At 41.9% G+C, this 17,614-nt stretch overlaps 2 protein-coding genes across 11 annotated transcripts; both read right to left on the bottom strand.

The window, feature by feature from the left end:
• Positions 1–6,587: 6,587 nt before the first annotated feature.
• LOC732788 (DRE-binding protein 1c) lies at positions 6,588–9,935 on the bottom strand. 8 transcript variants are annotated; one of them, NM_001305944.1, is made up of 4 exons: positions 9,722–9,935; positions 8,761–8,813; positions 8,554–8,644; positions 6,588–7,736 (listed from the first exon to the last, which is right to left on the bottom strand). In NM_001305944.1, exons 1-4 carry the CDS (start codon positions 9,778–9,780, stop codon positions 6,836–6,838), a joined length of 1,104 nt encoding a protein of 367 aa, NP_001292873.1. In that variant the 5' UTR covers positions 9,781–9,935; the 3' UTR covers positions 6,588–6,835. The 8 variants fall into 8 exon arrangements, with proteins under 8 accessions (NP_001292873.1, XP_008655447.1, XP_008655449.1 ...); XM_008657225.2 differs by having other exon boundaries at positions 6,588–7,739; positions 9,722–9,931; XM_008657227.2 differs by having other exon boundaries at positions 6,588–7,739; positions 8,554–8,641; positions 9,722–9,931.
• Positions 9,936–12,396: 2,461 nt separating this feature from the next.
• On the bottom strand, positions 12,397–17,429 carry LOC100280374 (uncharacterized). 3 transcript variants are annotated; one of them, XM_008656648.4, is made up of 6 exons: positions 16,885–17,429; positions 16,631–16,739; positions 15,972–16,492; positions 14,779–15,902; positions 13,686–13,850; positions 12,397–12,888 (listed from the first exon to the last, which is right to left on the bottom strand). In XM_008656648.4, exons 3-6 carry the CDS (start codon positions 16,465–16,467, stop codon positions 12,670–12,672), a joined length of 2,004 nt encoding a protein of 667 aa, XP_008654870.1. In that variant the 5' UTR covers positions 16,468–16,492; positions 16,631–16,739; positions 16,885–17,429; the 3' UTR covers positions 12,397–12,669.
• Between the last annotated feature and the right edge of the window lie 185 nt (positions 17,430–17,614).

The following is a 17,614-nucleotide window of genomic DNA, read 5'->3' as shown; positions in this document are numbered from 1 at the left end:
CCACACAAGCACACACTAGCACAAGGATCGTTCGGTCGTTCTTCGATCGTTCGTCCACATGTTCTTAGTTTGTTCGTTCGTTCGTCCGATCGTCCGATCGTTCATAGTTCATTCGTCCGTTCGTTCGTCCAAATAATCTTTTTCCTACCGTTATGCTACCGAAATTCCGATCATTCGTTCGTTCGATCATTCGATCGTTCATCGTTCGTTCATGATTATGATCGTTCATCGTTCGTTCATAATTCCTATTCATCGTTCATCGTTCGTTCATAGTTCCTATTCATCGTTCATCGGCACTATTCATCGTTCGTTCATATGAACTATTCACCATCACTATTCATCGTTACTATTCACCGTTACTATTCATCGACACTATTCACCATCGTTACCATTCATCGATGATATCTACGGTGACTTTTTCCGTCGTCACTATTTATCGTTACTATTCATCGATCATCTGATTACCCAAAATTCAACTACTCATCCGTCATGTTGTCCAGTCCATCTAAGACCAGCCAGACCCATATTCCAGTCATACGAACTCCGGTGACTGTGATTTTCCTTCCAGTAGGGAACTTCCCATCTGGTCACCCATCCCAGATTTCTCCAAGTTGAGCACGCTTAACTTTTGGATTCTTTCAAGCCAGACTTCCAAAAAGAAAGGTGAACCATGTTTGTATGGATACGTCTTCAATCCTATAAAACCTGGCCCAAGATACCACAGCCCACTTGGACCAGAATACCACAGCATTCTAGTTATTTGGGCCCCGCCTTACTGTTGTCTGATGTGACACAGTAGGTAGGAACAATTTCCACCAACATAAACCTCTGCCTAAGAAAAGCCCAAAAATAATTCCTCGCACCCCGCTCAAAAATACATTTGTATTTTTGATTTTCCAAATATCTCTAAATATTCAAATTCTAGAATATTTCTTTCATTTTCTTTTTCTCCCTATGATTATAAAATCCAAAACTCCTCCACCCAAACTCAGATTTCAGTCATTCTTGTTTCTAAAATTCTTATCAAACTATTCCCTATCCAACCATGTCATCCCTTAAGCATGGTTCATATTCCAGAAAACTCCCAAAATACTCTTGTCCCATATTCTGCCTATAACTCTCCTGTCCATGCTAAGTCAGACGATTCTTTCATCACTATTCTCACCAATGGTGAACTTTACTGAGCTACACCACATACACCCAGCTATAAATACACCTAGCTACCCTATCCCACTCCACACACTCAACACCCTCAGCCAAGGCAAACACCCCACCCACTCAGTTACTTCGCTCTACCGGCTACACGCACAGTGTCGCTTCGCCTCCAGTCCACCCTCCTGGTAAGCACCTCCGCTCCACCACTAGAAGTACCTCAACACCACATGACACAGATTCTACTCAAGACTCTGCCCATCCATATATCGCTATTCTGACCACTATACTAAATATTTGTTGGTATACTTGTTGGTTTGTATGTTTGCTTGTTCATGTTGCATAGTTATCGGAGCGTTCATGTCGTCTCGTGGAGGCCAGATCTGCAAGTCTACGCCAGGCAGTGGAGCTAGAAGCCAGTTCCGCGAGCTCTCCTTCCCCCTTCGCCGGATAAGCACGGCAAGCTCACTGGATCCCTTTGATGCATAAATTACCTATGATTTTTCAACCACAATCCTCAGCCTGTTATTTTATGCATGATATGATTTTAAGACAAGTTATTATGGCCACCCAGCCGCTTGCCGCAATCAATTCTTGATATATTTGTTACAAATGATTTGAGAAAAGGTGTGAGTTTTCAAAAGAAAATGTTTTTCAAAATGGGTATGATGAAGGGTTTTCACCCTTATCACCTTTGAGTAGGGATGATCAGGGACTCCCTGGTTTAGGGGAGGGCCTAAGGTGATGGCTCAGCTGGTTTAGGTGTGAGCAGAAGGATTGTCCCCTCATATAAGGACCGATTTGTCATCCTTCACTACCTGTACTCATGATAAGTACAACCACTCGAGACTGTGTGGGCAGTCACTCAATCTGAACTCGTATGGTTCAAACCCCAGGGTTATGAAGGCTGGGGAGCATCGGGAGGATAAGGAGGGGAATGTTTTGTCCGGTTTGGGCATGGCGGTGGCCTGACTCCTTCCGGTATAACCGTTAAGGTAGGGACGTGCGAGGAAAGAAAGAGATTCAGTTTCGGGTCTCACTAGCTATGAGATCGCAGAGCCGGACTAGTGGGTAAAGTGTACACCTCTGCACAGAGTTTGAAAACCTATTCGAATAGTCTGTGTCCACAGGAATGGACGAGTCTGGTATGGTATGGCAATTAATGTTTTGTTTTCAAAAAAAAGGATGCGTTTGAGAAAAGTGGTTTTTAAAAGGTCCGGCGGTTGAGCCGTGAGCTATGGTGGACGGGAAGTCCAGTAGCTGTTTTTGAAAATGAAAACCAGTGGGAAACTGCTGAGATACCTGGATAGTTTAGTCTAGGGGATTTCGTTCTATACTGAAAAACTTCCTGCTCCTTTTGGAGAGGATGCGCTTTGCAAAATACAAAATGTTTTTCAAAACAACCCTGCATAAAATATTGTTGTTTCTGCAAATATCCTGAGCTCCACATATTCCATGCATTATATCTGATTTCCCCATTCTGCAGGTGAAGGTGGACTGCTGAGTACGTTTGTACTCACCCTTGCTTATTTGTTGTTTTTCAGAAAAGGAGATCGGGTAAGAGTTACGACTGTTCCCAACCTTGCCTGTGGCTGTTGGACCGCTGATTTGCTTCGCTGCGTATATCAGGCTGCTTCAGCCCCACTCTGATGATATGTCCCGAGTTGTGGACCAACTCTTAAAGCTGACCGCCACCTTTATAGGTTTGTCTCGTTTAAGCAGATCTGGGATCATCTGTGGTATAAATGTGTTTACTAGCATCCTGGAACTAGTAATTGTATCACATTTGAGTCCCGGAGGATCGGGACGCTTCAATATCAATCCGACCCCAAGGAATGTCACCTTGTGGCCGTTAAGCGAATTCTTAGATACTTAGTTTCTATGCCTTGCTTCGGGATCTAGTATCCAAAGGGGTCTACCTTTGACTTGATTGGATACTCAGACTCCGATTATGCCGGGTGCAAGGTTGATAGGAAGAGCACATCGGGGATGTGCCAATTTCTAGGAAGGTCCCTAATGTCCTAGAGTTCAAAGAAACAGACATCTGTTGCCCTATCCACCGCTGAGGCCGAGTATGTTGCCGCAGGGTAGTGTTGTGTGCAACTACTTTGGATGAGGCAAACCCTCTGGGACTTTGGCTACAATATGAGCAAAGTCCCACTCCTATGTGACAATGAGAGTTCAATCCGCATGGTGGATAATCCTGTTGAATACAACCGCACTAAGCACATAGACATCCGGCATCACTTCCTGAGAGACCACTAGCAAAAGGGAGATATTGAGGTGTATCATATTAACACCGAGAACCAGCTAGCCGATATCTTCACCAAGCCTTTAGATGAGAAAAGGTTTTGCAGGTTGCGTAGTGAGCTAAATGTCTTAGATTCGCGTAACTTGGATTGATCTATAGCATACATGTGTTCTATGCCTTTGATCATGTTACTTTGTGCATTTCAATCAATTATTGTTATTTATGGTGCTCAAGTTGTACAAGTGATCCCCGGACCTCACAAGTCCATATGCGAATTATGCACATATTAAGGGGGAGTTGTGCTACAACTTGAACCTTTGAGACTAACCTGTTTGTTTGAGTACTCTTGATGTAGTCTCAAAGGTGCATTAAAAGGGAAAATGGACTTGGACGATGCAAAGACTTCCACTGCACTCCGGTATTGGTGTATTTAATTCCAAGTTCATTCTTATGCTCTATTTGCTTTTTTCTCTTAATTGACATTTTTGGTGAGGCAATGGGGTTAAAGGGCCAAAAATGATCACGTTTTGGTGCTTAATGCCAAAGGGGGAGAAATTAAGGTCAAAGCAAATGGATCAGTCAACCACTTGTGAATTTTGAAAATAGTAGAGTTAGAATTTTTGGTTTGTCCAAAATGCTCCTATTGCAAAATTTGGTCAATTGCGAGGGAGAATTTTTATTATGGGAAAAAGGGGGAGCTTTTGGCACTTGATCAATTTTACTCTTGGAATAACTCTCTATGTGCCCAAACAAGTGTGTTTGACTTAGAGATAGGAAAATGAATTTAATTTGCAAAAACAAACCAAGTGGTGGCAAAGAGCGATCCAAATATGCCAAATTATAGTCAAAAACAATTTGGTCTTCAATTGCATTGATTTTGCACTTCTTTTGTTGCTTTTTGATGTGTTGGCATAAATCACCAAAAAGGGGGAGATTGAAAGGGAAATATGCCCTTGGGCCATTTCTATAATGTTTTGGTGATTAAGTGCTCAACATGTTTGAATAAGTTCTTATGGACCAAATAAAGTGAGAAGTAAAAATCAAGGCACAAGGTATGTTTCTAGACTTAGTACATTGTTTTTGAACGCTAATGTGTTTCTCTAAGTGTTAGAAACAGTGAGAAAAGAGAAGAAAAGGATGGCAAAAGAGTTGGCTATGTGCAGCAAACTCCAGTTCGGCCTGACACACCGGACAGTGTCCGATGGTGCACCGGACACTGTCCGGTGCGCCAGGCTGGTCCGCGATGAACTTGCCGCTCTCGGGATTCGACGGCGGCGTACGGCTAAAAATCACCGGACTATCGGTGGTGCACCGGACTGTCTGGTGAGTCATCCGCGACGAACTCGCCGCTCTCGGGAAACGAAAAAAGCGACGTGGCTATAATTCACCGGGCCAACGGTCGCCAGCGCCAACGGTCGGCCGCGAAATCTGCGGGCGACGCGTGGCAGCTCCAACAGTCAGATGGTGCACCGGACTATCCGGTGAGCCAATCAGCCTAGATGAGCAATGGTCAGATATGCCAAATTTGGAAGGAGATCACGCACCGGACGGTCTACAGGACCTGTCCGGTGGCACACCGGACTGTCCGGTGCGCCACTCGACAGGAGGCAAGATTGGCCTTCCAAGTTGGTCTCCAATGGCTCCTAGCTGCCTTGGGGCTATAAAAGGGACCCCTAGGCGCATGGAGGAGACAACCAAGCATTCTTTAAGTACTCAAAAGCATCCAGACTCCGCTCCCGCGCATTCGCTTTATTGTGTTAGTGATTTGAGCTCCATTTTAGTTGTGAACTCCGTGTGATGTGTTTCGAGCTCAAGTCGTGACTTGTGTGCGTGGTTGTGCTGCGGATTTGAGTCTTGTGTGTGTTGCTCTTCCCATCCTTACTTTGTGCCTTCTTTGTGATCTCTATTATAAGAGCGAAAGACTCCAAGTTGTGGAGATTCCTCGCAAACGGGAAAATACACTAAAGGAAAAGACCGTGGTATTCAAGTTGATCATCAGATCACTTGAAAGGGGTTGAGTGCAACCCTCGTCCATTGGGACGCCACAATGTGGAAGTAGGCAAGTATTACTTGGCCGAACCACAGGATAAAATCGCGTATCTCTTGTGTTGCTTTCTCTGTAATTGTTTTGTCCACAAGAACTCGCCTCAAAACTACTTAGTCGCACTAACACTTTTATAACTAAGTTTTGTGGCTATTTAGTGTTTGATTTTACAGGATCACCTATTCACCCCTCCCTCTAGGTGCTCTCACCACATCGATTAGAGTTGTCAAGGGTGGCTTGCCGATCTCTAGACAAGGCCTGGGACCTCTCCTCCCCGACGAGGTCCCTTCCGGGAGTGAGATCCAGACGCCGCCGGCGAACTCCGCTGCCCCGGCGCACGCACGGACCGTCCAGCCTCTAGACGCAGACCATCCGTCACGTCAGGCAGGAACCCGAGCCCTGTGCCAGGTCGCGGACTGTCTGATCCCTGGCCGCGGACCGTCCGTGCCTCCACAGAGAGCATTATCGCTGATTCTCACCACAGTGATTGGCGCTCGGATCGGCACCATCACCATGATTTTGAATGCGCTGGCATCACCACCAATAAAAGATTGGAGAAGAAATCCAACGAACTCTGGAGTTAGTTTAACATTATAGCAGCCAAAAGAAACCACCAAGATGAATCCCTGAGAAAAAAAAAGGTCCGGTTTGTAGTTGATAGAACAATTGAAAGTCCTCGAAATCCATTCTTGGAAGCGAAGACCAAGGCTGAAATCTAGAACATTACCGAGGTGATGAGGAACTCTCCCCACGGATGGTTCCATCACCTCTATCCTTGCCTTATGGGAGGGCAGAAAGAATTACCTATCTTTTGGTTTGTTATGGTAGCATATGGTTCGATTTGTTTGTATTTATTTCATTAATTAAATAGAGGCACCACCACCGCGTTATATCTCCAGAGCAGTTTATCGATACTAATACCATATTTGAACTCTATTCTACGCAGTACAATCTACAATGTAACGGTCACCAAGTAACTTCTAACCGAAGATGCCATGGGATGCGTTGGCCCGAGAGCAGGATATGAATCAAAATTAAAACCAGCCCTTTTAAAATCCGTTCAGTATGTAAATAGGACAGTACAATTTGAGCTCATATTACATTACAATGATCTCATATAACTGTACGGAAGTTGGCAAGTAAGGAACGAAAGCAAGCACTCTTTTTATTTATTTTTTTCTTGTCCTTCCACAAGGTGGGAACTATTTACATCACTTCTGGTCTTACAAAAATTGTGAAGCAAACCCAGTTCCCATGCATAGAGAACTATCACAGAGGAATGTAAAGCCTAGAATTGCTAGAGCTTATAAGTTCTGCCAATGTTTGCCTCCGAATTCACAAGCTCAGACATGAAGTGGGATGAGGATCAACGGTCAAACATCAGAAATTCAGTTTAGCCGCTCCAGACCCTCGACGAAACCAGCGCTTTCGAAGCCAGCAAGAAACATGTCCGGTTCTTCAGACATCAGGAATGGCTCTGGCTCTGGCTCCGGCTCCGGCTGGAGCATGCTCTCTAAGACACTCGAATCCAGCTCATCAAGATACCAGGGCTGTCCCATGCCAGCGTCGGCTCCACCTGCATTATGTGGATCGCTTTCCATCATCCTCAGCATCTCACCGATATCAAAACCATCACCACCATCTGGAAGATTTGTGATAGGCTCCAACGGCCCAAAGACCTCCTTGTCAGCTACAATGGGTGTGCCGTCTTGGATACCACATGATCCAGCTGGACATTTTTCCTTTAGGTAGCTCGAGATGTCAGAGGCTTCAAGCTTGTGTGAGGTGGATGCGATGTCCGAGTGATTTGATGTCGTTGTCGACTCGCATGACGTGCCAGTCTGAAGAGCTTCAACAGCTGTTGGAGCAGCCTGGGCAGAGGTCGATGATAGAGCAGCTTGGGCAGAGGTTGTTGCATCCTGTCCGGGGAAGTTAGTCCGTGCCAAGTCTCCATACATCGCTCTGGCTGCCTCATCATAGGCCCTAGCTGCATCCTCCGCGGTTGGGAAGGTACCCAGCCAGAGTCTGTCGACACGATTTGGCTCTCTTATTTCAGCAACCCACTTCCCCCAAGTACGCTGCCTCACTCCACGGTATCCACATTGAGTATTGTCAGGCCCCCCTTTTCCCTTCATACAGCCCTTCTTTGAACCCTTTGCAGGTGCTTTTCTTGGTCGCTTTGCCTCCTCAGATTCCTCATACTCCAAATGCTTGTTGCGCTCAGCCCACCGCTGGATGACAGCTGCCACTGACGTAGGCCCATCTCGTGATCTGCGAGGTCGCTTCTTCCTGCTTAATTGACGAAGTAAATTTTAGTACTCGCGTCGCATAGAACACTGTATCGAGAATGCAATGAAGTACAAATAAGCAAAATAACAAAAATGCCCCAACAGGTATACTATTTCAACCAGAAATAAACTAATAATAACCATGCAATAATAAGCAGAGAACAATCAAAATAACAAAACGTTAAAACAGAACAGGTGACTATCTCACCCACTCCTCATCTTAGAGTGCTCAGAATACCAAATGTTCAAACATGGTAATATCATCACCTCCACAGAAACAGATACTATTTTGCTCCCTACACGCTGTTAGTTGACCTTTTAATCAAAAGGTCCTACACATTAAACATATTTGCATAAACAGATACAATATTTGTCATTGTAAACCTACTAATATTTAATTTTGAACACATTGCATAATTTTCTACAGAGTAGACAACCATGTTAAGAGAAACAGATATCACTTCAGTATCTGGCGCAAGCGTAACTCACTGATCAAGCGCACAACACTACCAGTCAAAGACTGCTAGTGATAGCTGAGATGCTCTAGCAGAGAGCAGCCAGATATAGAACAGTTAAAACACACCACAGCGCAAGGATAACTCACTCATCAAGCGCACAACACTATCAGTCAGAGACTGCAAGTGACAGCTCAGATGCTCTAGCAGAGAGCAGCCAGATCGATATAGAACAAGTAAAAACACACCACAGCACAAGGGTAACTCACTCATCAAGCACACAACACTATCAGTCAAAGACTGCTAGTGATAGCTCAGATGCTCTAGCAGAGAGCAACCAGATATAGAACAGTTAAAACACACCACAGATTAGAGGCCAGCAGTCGTGAATCTCCCTGGGGTTTCTGCTGTACCAAAATCTGGCACTCATTCAAGGCAAGAGTAGGGCCTCCTGCTGAAACATAAACTGTTATTGTTATTTGTGTGATTGTGTTTTATAGGGCCAGGCCTAGTGTGGACTCATATCAGTCAATATTTCCTTTTCACAAGAGGTGATCAAAGCAGTCATACCTACTGTTCTGATGGAACCATGCACCACAGCACTGCCCTCTGCTCCATATGCTCTATAGATTACCGATAAGACAAGACAAATAGACATAGTACGTATCAGATAGTGGATTAAGGAAAACTAACAACAATAGAATTTGACAACATACAGAAACAAAGTTAGCAGCAAGTTAGGCACGCTCTACAAGCTTCCAAGTATACACGTTTCTGTGGAGATGATGCACACTGTACTGCCACTCAGTACGATGCAAACAATACTCATAACCTGAAGATCAAATAATATGAACAATACTCACAGCTCTGAAGCTTAAGCCTATATCTACACCGCTATAAATACCCAAGATAGGCTTCTAAAACCACATCTTACAGCAGTTGATACCCAGAATAAAGTTTCTAGTAGATTAAACATACGATTCCAGCTTTCAACATGACAAACAAGCAACAGCATGAGCTTCCCCCTATTTTAAGGGCGCCATACTATGCTCAACCATACAGGAACTAGCAATCATCCACTGCAGTCAAATTAGAATGACAAACAGGACAACGATCCCCATTTAAAGCCCTTTACCCCAATTCCACACCAACGAAAAATACCTCAACCACCATCCTATGGGCCCAAATTACACGGACCACCACCAGAAACCCTAATTCCGGAATTGCTAGGGCACAATGGCACAATCCGACAAGGAAATCCCACAACCCTCACCAAGGGGCATCTTACGGATATAATTTCCCAGAACCCTAATTAAAAATCTCGACAAGTGAACCGACCAGTACCCCTCGAAAATTTACCAACCTATGAGCCCCAAAAAAAAATTCCACAGATACCCGTTCCCCGCCAGACGAACATGGGCAGTCAAATTGAGTGGCTCGAGAGTTAAAATCCCAACATCCTCAAACCCTAGTCGGCTAATCCTCTAGCATACAAGTAAATCGAAAGAAGTATCTGGAAGGCTGATCTCACCTTCCGGGCTGCAGGGCCGGGGGCTGCATCGGCATGGCATGGTTCTGATCCAGCGTCATGGCCGCTCCAAAGATGGCCACTGGGTTCCTAGCGTTCGCTATCTCGCTGGCTGGTGTGTAGTGTGTTCTTGTTGGAGTCGATAAGACCCGCGAGATGTCTAGAAGAAAAGTCAGGAGAGGGAGGAGAAAGACGAGAGAAACCAGAATCCAAAAGCCCGTTGTGAGGCGGTCCGCCGGCTATTTATAAGCCGGTCTCGACGCGTTCCGTGGTCCCCATTTTCCGTGGAAAAAATATCTTTGGATTCTCGCGGCCGGTCACGGGTTCGGTCGCGTGGGTTCCGTGTGTCAGTGGAACAGAACAGGCTCACGTGGACGTGGTGTATTGAAGTGAGAGCGAGCTGACGTAAGGCGTGCGCTGGATCGGAGGTGCGGCTTTCGCTTTGCGTGGAAGGATCTGGAGACTTGGCGCCGAAGCAAACTCGGTTGAGGGCTTGAGGCCAGTCGCTTGATACTAGCTCCAACAAGGGACCCTAAAGGGTTCTGTACCCTAAATATAGAGGATCGAATGGTATTCTACGTCTCTAGTAGCGTCCTCTAAACAGTTCTCTAAATTTAGAGGACGCTGCTGGATTCTCTATATATAGAGTTCCTCTAAACGATCTTCTATCCATTTTAATACTTTAAATAACCGGTTTAGCAAAACTAAAATATGTATAATACATTTGAGAGTATGACAAATACGTAGGTACAAAAAATAAAAATAAAAAATGTTTCTAATATAGATATTTGAGTATAGAGGATGTGATTTAGAGGACGTTGTTGGAGAGGAAGGAGATATAGAGGGTGAAATCTTTTAGAGGAGACTGTAAAGGACGGATATAGAGGATGAATATAGAGGACGTTGCTGGAGACAGTCTCAGACTCTCGTGCGCTGGTTTGGTTGGAGACGTGAACATTTTGCCTGACCAAAACCGTTGCATGAAAGTTATTCGAAAAGTTTGTGTTTTTTTTTCAAGTCAGATATAAGTGGGAAAAATATGTATTTGGTTGGTACCTAGAGCTGATGAAGCCCAAATATGAGTTGCAGTATGCTATAACTTTAACTGATCAAATAATATAAGGATAAATATATTTTTTTGGTAAACAATATAAGTATAGTCATAATCTAGATTTAAAATAAATTTGAATATTGATGAACAACAGAAGATCCTTTCCATGCGTTGGTGAACAGCGACATGATCAGCGTCATTTGTTGGCACAATTAAAAAAATTAGGGTGGTAGTTAATTGATAGTAAAAAGTTTGCACGGTTGTTGTTAATTAACGTGAGTCAATTTTGATGTTTTACAAAATTATAATTAAAATGTTGTTAAAATGTAATGTTAGATCTAATTTGTTTCTATTAAATTCAAAGTATATGAGCAATTAAGACTTTGGATCGATTTTCCAGGTATATAAGAGACATCGTGACACAACTATCTCTTATATTTTTTTCTAATTAACCTCTTAGACTTCTCAGACCTAATATTAAATAAAGTTGTACATGTCCTAATTTTGTCGATGTTGGGGATTAGTTTCGTTGTGAAATGTTAACGTGTCCCTTCAAATGTTTTGGACAATCAGCGGTGGTGCATCTTTTCGGCTGCTCCGGTGGTGACGGTGTGCCTATATCAGTGATGGTTTCTAGTTCTGTTTCTCAACAAAGAAGCCAAAAAGATGTGAACCAGAAATAAGCAAGACCGATTCGTCTATAGCCTTCAAATATGGTTTTACATGGGCTATGCAGAAACCTTGCTTTCAACGACACTTTCGATGGCAAAATTATGCATGCTCGTCTCTCGCACGAGAAAGTAGAACGAGACACTTTTATTTTTATTTTCAATCATCCATCGCGGTGGCGAGAATAAACAGATAGAAAAAGTTCAGGATTAACGAACTCGATGGAAAAATCTAGGAAATCTAGAGTAAATCTCACAAAAAAGGTACAACGAACTTTTCACTTTTCAAGACCATCACAATAGTGGAGTTTTACCAACGAGCTTTGCATAACCGTAATTTTGTTTACGGACCGATTGGATCCTTCGTTTTTGAAGGAATTGGCATCTACTTAATAGAATAGTCTATTTATTTGGATTTTGACATTTCATCATTTTCTAAATACATATAAGTATCTTAAATTTATAGGACGAGAGGGTAAAATTTAGTTTTATTTATCAGTAGTCTATGTTTCTACTCTGTAATTTGCTCCATTAAAATAAAATGTAACGTATAAATATCACTAATAAGGTTAACAATAGTATATAAACATATTCTATATAAACTGTATTAACTTAATTAACGTATTCTTAAATTAGGATTATTAGAATGAAGTTTAATTCTAAGCATCCAAACGGAACGTACAGAATTTGCTATTCTAGTGCTATCATGACGCGTTTATAGACATGTATTCCCACCATAGCACAACTTAAGGCCCTCTTAGGAATATGGAGATTTTTTCTGTGAAAACAAACTAATTCCTGCTAAATTCAAACCGATTCCTAGAAAATTTACGTATGATTTTTCTAAAATTCCTGCATTCTAAAGAGGGCCTAAAGCTGTGCTTTAGGGCCTGATCATCATGGGTTCAAATCAACCCGGACAGAAAACGTCTCTAAATTCCACTAGTACTAACAGTAAATATTCCACAAGAAAAAAAGACTGCTGCATATTCTTTCACTCTGACAAGTAAACACAGTTACAAAACATTTTCGTTATCTAACATTATTTCCTCCGCAAAGCAACAATGGAAATGCCGGGTGGGTCCAAGTTGAAGGCACGAGCAGTCTAGCACAAATCTACAATACAATACACAAAATTGCTCCCCAACTGACAGACAAAGAAGTGGGAGTAAACGACCTAGATGTTTAGGTGACAGTGTAGAGTTGTAGACTGCATCAGCAAAATCATACTATCATGCTGGGCTGCCGTCTTCATGTAACAAGAATACAACGGCAGCAGCCAACAACACTAGAAATGCCATAAAAATATATTTCCGGTTTAGCAGCGATGGCTCTATGGTGCACACTGTCTCATGAATGTCCTCCCGTATGGAATCATCCTCTGAAGTGGAAACATCAGCACTCTGATTCTTAGATTCATCATTGTCAATTGGATCTGATGGTTTCTCCACCTATACATACACATGTAAAAAAGTTGTGTTCAGATCTGCAGTGTTCAAATAATTACAAAATCCGACTAAGCGCAGAAGCACATGCGACGAATTCAGATGTGCCAAGAGTTCCTTAGTGACAGGGATACAAGATGCACCTGTGTTAGAAAGTCAAATCTACATATATACTAATTTAATGATGAGCAGCTCTCCTACGTGTTCACGAGAAAAAAAAAATCTACATATACACTCACAAATCTGTTCCCTTTGAATATGTTTAATGCTTTTACATCAGAGAATCAGATGGATGGAGCAACAAGCATGCGTGTATATGTAGACAAATTACAACAATTAACCACTCTGACCGAAGTGGCTGAGGTCTCAAAAAGAAAAAGAAAAGGCTGTTGAACTACATCGATACATGCATTGGAACAAAATATAAGACAGAACAAAGTTCAGCAAGCCTATGTGTTGATTGGCAACAGAGTAGCTGTTAAAGAACTTCTCAGCTTTCATACATGCAGTAAGTATATGCATAAACCACTACTTCAGCAAGGGTAGAAATAAATTTAATTACCAGCATTTTGTCAGTAACTGTGTGCCTTTGCCCAGACAATGTACTAAGGGAGCATAATCTAGTTAGACAAAGCCCAACTTCGCTTGAGCTGTACTCAAACTCAAGCAAAGACCAAATCAATCAATGGTGTATGCAAAAAATTTGACAATCCAATCACTACGGACTACGGTTACACCTTACAACACTTTAATCTCTTGTATTCTACTTGGAAGAAGGTATGAGTCATATGACAAGACATTACCACAGTTTGTGATGGCAAAGAATCTGGACATATTTCCTCAGCCTTTTGAGTTGACTGGAATTCAGTATGATTGGAAGTACCCTTTTTGCTCATTTTTATGCTACCATTAATACCCTCTGCACGTTTTTTAACCAACATCTTGTTCTTCTTTGTCAACGTAGCAATCTGCAACCATCAGGAAGAGACAAAACAGTATATTACCCCAACTATAATATAAGATTCAAATAATCACACAAAATAGTTTCAAAATACATACTCATGGGTTCAATCTGGATCACAGAACCTATTTCGAATAACTATGGACGAAAAATAGTATGGGCATATGGTGCTTAATGTATCATAAGTTCATAACAAATTATACAATACAACACATTCAATAGAATATGAAGAACTAGCACAGTGTTGCTAGAAAGTTAACTTTCCAATTTAACCACTTGAATAAATCTTGCTTATGACACTTGGCAGAATATAATTTGTCTGTGTGTTAACTAAAGTAAACTACACATAAACTCAGAAACTTGTATTCAAAAGTAGTGTCCCTCAAAACACAGTATACAGTAACATTACTAGCCCACATCTGGCGATTCTTCAGCAAAACGTTTATGAAATGATACTAAATTGATAATTTCGAGATCACGTGTTGCTTAAATGCAACAGCTTGGACAGCATTTACCTACCAATGTCCAAGCCCAAGTCACACTAGGGTAATCTATAGCCTTATCTTGAACCCATATCAGTGGCTAAGTGCTACTAAGAGATTCAAACACTCCTACAGATATTCACAGACCCGTCCGAATATGGCATAGCCTACCAAATGCAGTTCTGGAAAACATTCTTGCCTACCTACTGAACATCTTGTTTCTACATCCACCAGAGACTAGCCTCTGGATTAGGAATCCACAAGATAAATCCATACAACATCCAGCACACAGAAGTTAAATGCTTCAGCACAAGAATTATTTCGAATCATGTACACTTATTATGGATTCTAAACAATAGTAACACAGTATATAGGTGTGTAACTGTGTATATAAGAACAAGAATAAAAATGATAACTATGATTTTTCTTCTAAAAATAAATGTGTGCATATACCTGGAGATGAAGCCGTTCTCTTTCCAGTGCCAATTTTCTGACCAAATCAGTAATAATTTTAGTTTTCACACCAATGTCCTTGGCAGTGGACACCTTCGCATGGTTGGCTTCACGTAACGAGTTCTCTAGACTTTCTACTCGACCTCTTAGAAATGCTAGCTCTTCACTAAGTTCTAAATTTGTGTCTGTTAACAGTGTGCATTTTGACTCAGCACACTCAGCTCTGGTTTCAGTTTTTGAAACTTTACCCTTCAGATCTTCAATAATATGTTCCATATCAGACATCGTACATTTCAGCATACCTTGCTGTTCAACAATGGCATCAACCGCTGCCTTTGCATGCTCTAATTGGGTATTTGACTCTGTAAGCTTCTTCTCCAAAAGACTGGCCTTATCTGACTTCTCGCTTTTAAGGGCATTTAGTTCCCCATTAAGCTCTATATTAGCTACAGTTAGCTCCATACACCTTATTTCTGCATTTTGCGCTCTGCTTTCTGCTCGTGAGACATCATCTTTGATATTCTTAATTGTGTTTTCCAATGTGTTCAGCTCAGATTGCAATGCATTTTGCTCCTCCTGCTTTGTTTCTGCTGAAGCCAGTGCTAATTGCAGTTGCAAATTGGATTCATTCAACTGTTTTTCTAACTCTTGTATTTTATCCTGCAATGATGGTGATCCAGCTCCAGCTTTGTTACTTCCTTTTTCCACCTTCTCTGGGCTATTTTCCAGAAAAGATAATTTTGTTAAGCTTTGTTCTAGTTTTGACTTGAGATCATCTTCTGTACATTTTTGTTCACTTACATGAAACTGCATGTTATTAAGCCTATTTATAAGTTCCTTTGAAGTTCCAAAAAGTAGCTCCGAAGCGTTTTCTGCTTCAAACATTCTACCTGAAACTGTTTCAGTTGATTCCTCAAGGAAATAGATTTCCTCTTCCTGATGATGGAGCTTCAGCCTGAGGTCTTCTATGACAGATATGGAATCAGAGAGTTTCTTTTCAAGATCTATCTCACTTGCTATGGATTGTTCTAACATATGTAAAACATTTCTGTGTTGATCTTCTGTCTGCGCACCAGTTTGATATGACAGATGGTCATTATCACATCCAACAGCTTCAATGGTCCCTGTACACATTCAGTTAGGAAAGGACGAATGTAATCAGTACATTAATATATGGAGAAGTGATTATTTACCTTCCTTATCCTGGGAAAACTCAACGACTTTCTCAAACTTTGCAGATTCATTCTGAATATCAGCAATTAGCTCTTGCATCTGCTTCAAGGACAATTTAGCTGCATCCATTCTAGTTTTTACCTTGCCTCCAGACTCTTCTTCATAAACCTCATGCTCTATACTTTTAATATCAGCTTGGAGAGAACTAATCAAGTTATGTAGCTCCTTGACTTCTGCATCAAGAATACCATACAAGATGTCCAATTCCAAAGCATTCTCTGCGATCTCAGAAGAAATGGACTCATCTTCAAGCGTAGAAGGCTCAAAGTCAGTAGCCTGACGAGCAATTTCCATCACCAGCATCTCCAAATTTAATAATTTCTCGGAGGCAAATGCAATATCGAGCTCTATTCTTGTGAGAATTTCTACATTGCTTCCTCCCATGTTCATTGTCTCTCCAAATGGCAGGGTTCCTTCTTGGGAAATGTCATCATGTTTGTAGATCACGGTATCCATAATTGTTGTCCTGACTCCTGCAGTCCTGCACATTGGTCCCACAGAAACAATATGTTGCTAAAGGCAACAAGATAAATGAAAACAACAGTGGAAAAAAAACTGGAGATGCAGTCAGATCTTGTAGCTTTATTTAGTCAGGGAGTTAAATAGTGTTAGTACTTACCTAAAAGCCACCAAGACCACTAATTTCAAGCTTAACTAACTACAGCTCAAGAACTTGAGCCCGCAGAAGCCAATTGATGTAGAGAAGTAAAGGATATGGGTGCACACATCTACACTCGATAATTCAGCAAAAAAATCGAAGTTAGTAGGCATAATAAAACTTATAATTAGATCAGATCCGGATACGAATGGCTCGAGTTAGGGTTTCAATGCTCGGTTTCAGACTGCAGAGGGAAGAGAAAAGGGTGGACATACCTGATTGGTACGGATCGCCGACGAACACCTGGCGTAGAGTGGTGGCGGCAGTCGCCCGGTCGTCGAGAACACGCGGGGGGTGAATCGGGGAGGAAAGGCTATAACTTCTCTCTACCCTTAGGGACGCCAGACAGCAGTCAGGACTCAGAAGACGGATCACACGTCCGCGCTTCCGCTCGCAGTTCCCACTTCCCACCCGGCACGTTCGTTAGCTTAAACCCGGTTTTTCAGGCTCTTCATGTTTTAATGTTACATAGTTTAGTTTGTTTGTTCATTACTGTACAAACTAGGTTTTTTTAACATGCTCGTGTCCATGAAGAGTTGTTGCCTTATACTTTTCCTTGTTATGCGTGCGTAATATTACTTGTACATGAACTATACCAGGTGGAGAAAGAGAACAACAAACTATACTGTTTTCAAAAAAATAGTGATGTAAAAAAATCAACACAGCTTGAGCGCAATAAACTTTGAAACTCGCTCCACAAGCTTACCACCAGCTTATCGAAATATGAAATATTCTATTGGAATCAGAACAAATGCACGTTACTAGTTTGTCGATTTCCATTTTATAAAATTCATCCGCCACGTCTGTAGTAAACTAGTAACGGCTGCGCGTGCGGTAAATGGTATGCAATATTGCCTGATGAATAAAGCGAGGGAACTTTTTTAAAATGATATAAAACATGGAAGACAGTTTAGAGCACAACAGATTTATATAAAATAAAATATA

This window comes from Zea mays, chromosome 8 (genome assembly GCF_902167145.1).
Source record: "Zea mays cultivar B73 chromosome 8, Zm-B73-REFERENCE-NAM-5.0, whole genome shotgun sequence".
Lineage (NCBI taxonomy): Eukaryota > Viridiplantae > Streptophyta > Magnoliopsida > Poales > Poaceae > Zea > Zea mays.
The sequence above is the reverse complement of the archived record's forward strand: the minus strand, read 5'-3'. Positions and strand labels throughout refer to the sequence as shown.